Source organism: Mus pahari, chromosome 10 (genome assembly GCF_900095145.1).
Source record: "Mus pahari chromosome 10, PAHARI_EIJ_v1.1, whole genome shotgun sequence".
Taxonomy (NCBI): Eukaryota; Metazoa; Chordata; class Mammalia; order Rodentia; family Muridae; genus Mus; species Mus pahari.
In genome coordinates, this window is record NC_034599.1 from 27,303,377 (window position 1) to 27,311,781 (window position 8,405).

An 8,405-nucleotide genomic window follows, 5' to 3' on the forward strand; every position below is an offset into this window, starting at 1 on the left:
TCTGTGTGTTTGTATACATGTTTGCCTTGCCACAGTCATCAGCTGGGTGTCTGGGTGGATGAAAAGGCAGACCCACAATTCACAGGGGAAGGCAGGCAGCGTGTGGGCTCATGAGAGTATTCTGCTTGGGATGGTGGTTCGTGAGATCTTCTCTGAGATGTTTTGTAGGACCCCAGTGGCTCTCTTGTCAAGCTCTGTGATGGTCCTTATCTGAACAGCCCAGTGTGCCTTTCCAAGTCCTCCAGTAAACAGACCACAAGATGGGATTAATGGAGCGAGGGATTTATTAGGGGATATGCCTACATGAGAGAAAAAATGGGAGAAAGCCAGAAGTAACCAAAGACTGGATAAAGTAGGGGGGGAAGGCGGGTTGGTGGGCGTATCCTGGGCCAATGTAGAGACTGAGGAAGAGGCAAATGGCCACGAAAGGTTTCTCTTTAGCATCTTGCTATACTGTGTCAAGGGCATGGGTTTGAACATGGCTCTACTTAAATTTGGAGGTCTTTAAGGTTTGTCCACAGGGGGTTCTTTATCTGTACTTGAGGAGGTTAGTCTGCTTGAGGTTGGTTTGAGGCCAGCCTGGGCTTTGGGAATATTACCCTGGTTGGTGTTGGAGAGATCTAAAAGTTAAGAAGAGAGCCACACTCTGAGGGATGGAGCAGGGAGAAGGGATGGACCTAGGAGCAGGGGCATGTAACTGGGGATGAGAGTGCTGAGGGGAAGGTCATATTGAAGTCAAGTTTACACTTAGGGAGAGCTTCCAGTCTCTGCCCTTGTTTTCCTCTGTGTCATAAGACTGCTTGCTGGGAAATGTTTCATACTGAACTTGAATGGGAAACATGGGCAAAAGTGGTTTTACTTAAGCTGTGTCCCGGTCTGCTTGGATTTCTACAACAAAACACAAGAGCCTGGGTAATTCCAAACAGCAGGCACCTAGTTCTACAGTTCTAAAGGCTAGAAAACCCAGGATTGGCCCAGTGGTAGATTCTGTGTCTTATGATTGTCTAGTCTACCTGTTCAAGATAGCTCCTTCAACATTGTGTCTTTACATTGTAGGAGGCAGAAAGGCTGGAAGCAGATGCATTGTCCTTACAGCAGCAGAGAATATACCCTCTCCACCAAGTCCTTCTACAAAGGTCAGGACACCATCCTTGTGGGTTTTGCCCTCAAGACTTCACCACCCCTTACAGGTTCCACCTTTTGAGATGATCACATTATCAAATACATCTCTACACGTAAGACAACAACGATCTACTACATTCTTCTTCCTTGCCTAGAACATGAGCTGGTCCTGTAAGTATTTGAAGCCCTGATACCCTTCACTGAAGCATTTCTGGATCAATTTCCATTTCATCTCTGCTGAAAATATCATCATGTGTCAGTTCTGCCCTATAAGGCAGTTTCTGTGTGACTTTTCCTGGGGACAGGAACAAAAGGCTGTTCAACCCTGAAAGGACACTGGTGAGCACAAAAGAAAACAATTCCACCAACCACCCAAGTCTAACTTGATGAAGCAATGTGGGCATTGGGGGTTATCTACAGGAGGGTAGATGTGACTTACTTATAGAAGTGTGGGTGACACGGGGAACTGCATTTCCCAAAAGCCCACTCTAACAATATTAACAGCTTGTCACTGACATAAGCATGATAAAAGCTACATCCCCAAGGAGTCTCCTGTCTACTAGCAGTTATTTCCCATCTACAAAGTTCTGAGGAGGGGCCTTGTGAGTCTTGCAATTCTCTTGTGAGCTTTGTGAGCATCTATTGTCCTTCTCGGTGGAATGTTTCAACATGGAAGAAACGGTTATACAGTAGCTCTGGTGTCAGAGCCATTGGCACAGCAGCATCTCCAAGCTGAGGTGCTTCTCGGCCCTTCTGCTTGAGTTGAGTTGAGGCTGGTGTTTCCTTGTCAGGTAATGAGACGGCACTTAGACAGCACATGCTTCTGATGGTGATCAGCGGTGAAGTAAGTATTCTGAGATGACATTGTAGCCTAAAGGAGCACCTAGAACAACAACTTAGAAGGGGTCTAGAATCAGATGTCGGGTGACTTTAGAGGGTGGGATACAATTATACCAATGCACCTCCTGCATTATCTTACTTCACAGTACAGACTCCTAAGGCACTAGGTAACTTGCCTCGGGCAGAGGTAGGTGGATAGGGTCTCAACCCTGCTGATTGATCTCCTTAAGAGTCTGTGCTATAAAGACCAACATTTCTTTATACCTATAGTGACAAAGAAGGACAATTGGAAGGTCAGGTTAGCCTAACCTTCTGGATAGCTGAGTGAGTCACCACTGGGGAGCATTCTGGCCCTTATGTGATGTGGATACTGTCACACAAGAAGGCCTTCCTCTGGTTCCAAGCCCTGGCTCCATAAACCAGTCTCTCTTAATTATCTTGGCAGCCCAACACCTTCGGTGTATCTCAATCATTTAAGGCCACGCCTACTCTTGTTGGATCCGGTTATAAAGTAAACCATGTTCTTTGAGAACTGCTGCATATAGATGAGTCAGGAGCCAGTCTAAGCTGACCCACAGACATAAAACCCAAGGCACTGGGCACCTTTAGCTGGGGGATCCAAACTCTCAAATCGAAGGTGCAAGGGACTTTCTCACATCAAGCACCTGACTGCTCTCTTGGGGACCAAGAAAATGAACGTTTTTCTCCACATTTACCCCAGCAATCCATGAGGTAAGAGGACACACATCTCATCGCGCTTCTGTTGAAATACTAGTTAATTCTCATGCAAGCTTAGCCTCCTTTTTTTCCCTACCTGTAACTGAGACAGATTTGTCCCTCCCTACCCGAGGGATAAGAGTGTGGTTTTAAATCACCTCTCGCCTGTGATCTGCTGGTTGCAGGTGGATTAGTAGAAGGATTACACATTCTGCCTTCCCTCGGCCACTTCACAGCTCTGAGGCTGGAAGTCTGTGTGAACATGATTGCATCACTCCAGTACAATGTCTTCTCTTGGCTACAGGATGAGCATGGAACTGCCTCTGAGCATCCTGAAAGCAGCATCTTGTTTAACAGTAGAACTTCCCTCGGACCTTCTCTGCCTTGAAAGGCAGAAGATAAAGTTGCTATTGAAGTCTAGTGTAGCCAAGGCAAGTTACAAGTCCTACGCCATCTTGTCTCAGGCAAGTGCTTGGTCTTCCTGTGTAACACTTCATGGCCTTTTGTACCATTCTCAGTGCAGGCATTTTAGATCTGTCATTGGCTCAGCTCCCTAAATATTGTTCTGACAAACGTTCTGAGTGGTAACGATGCCAACAGGTTCTCTACGCTCTGACAGGCATGGGGGCTCCTTTTTCAAATATCTGTCTCTAACAGATTCTGTTCATAGCTACTCAAACCATCTGTAATCAACATTTAGGCAAAGGGCAACTTACAACTCTTAGAGCAGAACACAGTGAGTGTGGAAGGAAGTGAAGGTAGACAAGGATTTTCTAGACACTTCTGTGCTAGAAGAGTGCCCAGTACCGAGGCGCTGGGGTTTCTCATTGGCTCTCTGCTCTATTCTACTTGATATTTTATGCGAACGTGTTCCCACTGGTCAATCAACTGTAGCTTTTCAAGTCACAACGGGATAGGATTATCTGGGGAAAATAGTCATTCCAAGTTGGGTTTTTTGTTTCCCCTTCCATTTTTTTTTTTTTTTTTTCTCTGACACTCAATTCATGGAGACGGGTTTCCTTCTACACAAGGAAGTGATCAAGTCCTTTCAGGCTGAAGACTGAACTTGTAAAGAAGCAGAGGGCACAAATTGCTCGTGACAGAGTCTTGGACTTTTGATGCTGTTGGTGGCTTTTTGGTTTGCTTTGCCTGATTCTTAAAAGCGATCATCGTGTGAGCTGCTTAGCACGGCCAAACATGCTCTGCTCTGGAAAGCCGAATCAGAGTCCCCCATGAACGTCCCTTGCCTTTTCTCTGCCAGGTGTTTCTGGCACTAGGTTACAAATCTATCTTGGGCCCTTTTGCAGCCTGGTGATTTCCCGCAGACCCAGCTGTGACTCACGTGTTTTGCCTTTTCTCTGCTTAAGGATTTCCATGGACAGATGGCTCCCCAAGCTTGCTTTACGGAACTTTCTCTGGGATGACTTATATGTCCCAGCACTTTGATCCTCCCGTAACCCACACCGGAGTTCTCTTTCTCTATAATCAAGCATGCTTTTGATGACACTTGTCTTGTCTTTGTTCTTACACTCATTAACATTATACCTGCTGTCCTTTACATCTTCTGATGTGTTCCACAAGTGTGCAATAAGCAAATTTAGAATGTTCTGTGAACCATGCTAGGTCCTGGGACAACACTGCATGGCCAGACAAATGCATGTCATGGTGTGGTACCCTGGTGTTTCCAGTCTAGTCTCTTTGTGTGGTGTGTGTGTGGCCTGGGGCTTCCACAGAGCGGGGTGCTTGCAGAATCACAGCCGAGTGCGGGTGAAGCCCACTGTACTTTGTTAATAGAAGACTTCAGAAATAGCATTATCCTAGAAGCCTTAGGTAGATAGGATGGTACCTGATGGGGGCAAGAGAAAGAATGTTCCAGAATAGGGAAATATTGTTCACAAAGGCATGTAGGCATGACACATGCGGGGTGCATTAAGCCAGTGGCAGCAGGGTGGGGTGAGAGTGGATGTGTAATATAAGACAAGAGAAGCCACGGGGTACATGGGACAAAAGGCCTCATACGAGGCGATGAGGTTAAGAGCTTAGTCTGTTTGTAGAAAAGAGGCTTTGAGTGCAAGGTGGACTGGGAAAGAGATAGGAGGTCACTGACAGGCTGAGTCCTTGAGATTTAGCTGCTGACTGGCTCCAGCAGGGGACAGGGAAGAACGAAGCCAGAGACCTGGCAAGGATGAAAGATCAGGCTCTGAACACAATGAGCATTTTCTTCCCACTTAATCTTCCTACCTCCATCTGGGCTGCAGCTTCAGAGAGATGACGTGAGAGCCATGTTGGGCAGTGGACTCGCCTTGCAGCTAGATGCCTCTTGTCTAGTTCACATCTCTGACATGCGAAGTTGTCTGGGGGAGAAGCTGTAGCCAGTCTCTTTTCTCCTGGGTGCTTCAGGCTGAAGTGAGGCATCATGGTGGATGTAGAGTCATTTTGGCTTCAGAGGATTAATCCCTCGGTGGCACTGTAGGACACAGCAGTGAGTTAATGCAACCGTCTAAGGTTGAGACAAGGCCAGGACGCACAGCACAATTGCTGAATTATCGATAGGGGCTCTTCTTCTGTTACTAAGCCTATCTCCTCCAACCAAGTGAGTGTTCCAAGGGCTCCTTCCTCCCAGGAATGATGCTGCTTAGGCCCCCTCAGCAGTGTGGTGAAAGGAGGCCGAGGTAATATCTCTTGAGTTTCTCCTGCTGGGAGGCATGGGGCTTGATGGTGTTTGTATGGTCTGCTGTGTACGAGGATGAGGCTGTTAAGCTTACTCCCTCAGGTCCTCACTAACCTTCGAAGCCACACAGATCAACATTTGTGACCCATGATATCTTCAGAGTGCCCTGTTTGGGAAGCACTGGGTCAAGCCCTGGTATGTGCAGAGCTGAGATTCATATCCGGGTTCCATGGGACCCCAGCACCCCCGTTCACCCCTTATCCTGTGCCCTTTCAGGTGGGGTTTTGAAATGCTTGATAAGGTCCCACAGTATAGACAGTCAGGAAATTCAGCGATCTTGACTCTAAGTGCTGGCCTACTTTAGACAGCAGCTGTAAAGCCAGCTACTTCAGGACATTTGTCCGGCAGACTAAACAGACCCTTAAGACCTTGACAGAAACCCAAAGTGACTCTAGTTTAGCTTTCGTAACATCTAAGACAAGGCAAACCTAGGCCTTTGAGGAAAGAAGATTGTATTTCCCTGCTTTTCGTCCACTCTCACATGTAGGCCTGGATCTGTCTTTTCAGATAAGATCGTCCCCTCTTGACGGGTTGAGAAAAGGTAGCACAGACTGTAGGGAGTCAAGAGAGGATCCTCCCAGTCTATTCTGCCTCCCAGAACATGCATGATTCATGAACGTTAGCTCTGCTCTGAAAGGGCAAAGAATGGCTTTCTGGGTAGTGGACAATGAGAGTGGAAAAGCAGGGTGTGGACCCTGGAAAAACAAAACAGAATATGAAAAAGCAAAATCTTCAAAGGAAAAAAAAAAAGAGTAGAGGAGACAAGCCATGTGGAAGTCTTGGAAAAGTCAACAGGAGTTGAAAGTTGACTTAGGTCATGGGAGTCCTGGCATGGATTCCAGTTTCCAGCCCAGAAGAGCCTGAGCCATCCGTAGTGTGCCTATGACAGAAGGAAATTAGAGGCAGCATCAGAGTCCTCCCACGGCCTTGTTAGGATCTTCCGGCATATGGGCAGGGGAGCAAGGCTGAAGGCTGATCTGTAGAACCCCAGAAGCTCTGTAAAGAGGTAGGTAGCATCAGTGAGCAGGAGGGAGGGCTCAGTCATAAGAGCATGTGCCACTTCTGTTAGAGATGCTAACTTTGGTTCCCAGAATCCAAACAGGATGACTCACAACTGCCTGTAACTCCAGTCCCAGGGGGATTTAGCCCCTGGCCTCCAGGGACACCTGGACTCATGTAGACAGACCTACCCAAAGACACACATATACATAGACAAAAGGAATTAAAAATAATAGACACCTTAGAAATAACAGCGAAAGCCCAGGAATGATGCAAGTGACCAGCAACCTCAGAAGTACTGATAAGCCCAAAACACGGAGCCTCACTCACTTGCTTCCCCAAATGCCTGTGAGTGCTCTGGCTGCATCCTGTCACAAGCTGCTCAAAAACACTGCCTGAAATCTTTGAGCCCGGCCTATCCATGGCACAGAAGAGACTAAAGACCCACAGTATGGTAGTAACTTGCTCACAGGCCACAAGAAAAACATAGTCCGAATTCTCCCAGCAAAGCCTGAGATCAATAACTTTGTCACGAAAAGGAGAGAGTGACCCAGGAATGAATGACTGTCTACTTTGTTCTCTGTTCCGTGTGGAGTCCGTGCCCCCAAGAAGGAATGGCCCTTTGCTCGATCTCTGTTCTGCATGAAGGATGCTTGCGAGCCTTGCACACTACTTAGATCCACTGGGGACCACCTTTGCTTCTGAGAGAAGATTCCTATTCACTTCTCTAGGATAAAGTACTTTCCACTTAGACTTCTCCAAGTGTGTCACCCTGTCCTCTGATTGCACTGACGCTGTGTTTTGGGCTCAGATTCAGGAATTGTGTTTATCGGTGTATATCAGTGTGCAGCCTGATCCTCAGGGAGATGGTTTAAATATGCACCGAATACCATTTGAAAGCAACAGGTTAACATAGTGGTTTTTTTTTTTTTTTTTTCAGAATTAGGGCAAGCAAAGTTCTCTCAGGTGACTGCCCCTAAGGGAAATCTCATGGTTCGTTGCCCTTGATTAAATTCTTGGGAGTTTTCTGGCTCTTTCCAGATCAGCCATTTGTCCTTGAAGAGTGAACTTGGCAAATGTGAATGACTATTACTAGTGTCTCATGGAAAAAAATGTGCATAAAATTTGGACCCATGGAGTCGAGTCCAGTGATGAGATATTCAGAGAGATTAGTGTATCCAGCCTCAAGCTTATCTGCACAGTCAACCTTTTATTCTGATGTTATTGAGGGTTTGAGCTACCAACAGCTATGCGTGGAGTATAGAGTTTGAATTGTGTTCAGAGGTAAGGTACAGGCAATGCCATAAGATCATGCTAGAAGACCCCCAGGCAGCCATGCCCTGCTGGCCTGGGTAAAGTGTGAAGACAGTTGTGCTCCGTGAAACATTCTCTCCCATTGGAAACACAGACAGACAGGGTGTCAGGTATGAGGGCTGCCAATGTTAGGCAGCTCGCCACATAGCCACAGACTTGGAAGACATGGAGGATGGACTCATCCACCACCCCAGGTTTCCTTGGTAACATTAGAACTAGAAGCATCACAATTATCCCCTAAAGATTTAGGCTACCAGTGGAACTTGAAGGATTTGTTGAAGCCTAGCGATAGAACTGACTGCAGGTTCGAAGAATGGACTCTGAGCTCTAACTTCTATCAGGGTTCAGGTGTGATATTCCAATGTTCCCTCAAAACATTACCTACTTTTGTTCCTTTCCTGTCAATCACCTAGAAAAGCCCACCCCACAGGAAGCTGCCCAACACACTCAATGGACCAACACACTCAATGGAGTATAAAGACTGCTTTTCTTTCTTTCTTTCTTTCTTTCTTTCTTTCTTTCTTTCTTTCTTTCTTTCTTTCTTTCTTTCTTTCTTTTTCTTTCTTTCTTTCTTTCTTTCTTTCTTTCTTTCCTTCTTTCTTGTTTTTTTTGGAGGGGGGGCTTCTTTTTTTAACTTATTTTATTAGACATTTTCTTCATTTACATTTCAAATGCTATCCTG

At 46.3% G+C, this 8,405-nt stretch overlaps 1 protein-coding gene across 3 annotated transcripts in view; it reads left to right on the forward strand.

The window, feature by feature from the left end:
* Positions 1-2,498: 2,498 nt before the first annotated feature.
* Kcnj1 (potassium voltage-gated channel subfamily J member 1) overlaps positions 2,499-8,405 on the forward strand; it is a 31,669-nt gene continuing 25,762 nt past the window's right edge. The window contains exons 1-2 of one of the 3 annotated variants that reach the window (XM_029543481.1): positions 2,518-2,694; positions 2,984-3,143. In XM_029543481.1, the coding sequence (XP_029399341.1) occupies positions 2,690-2,694; positions 2,984-3,143 (165 nt within the window). In that variant the 5' untranslated portion in view covers positions 2,518-2,689. Of the gene's footprint in view, positions 2,695-2,983; positions 3,144-8,405 lie in introns of all 3 variants that reach the window. The other 2 variants (XM_021207754.2, XM_029543482.1) reach the window with 2 other exon arrangements.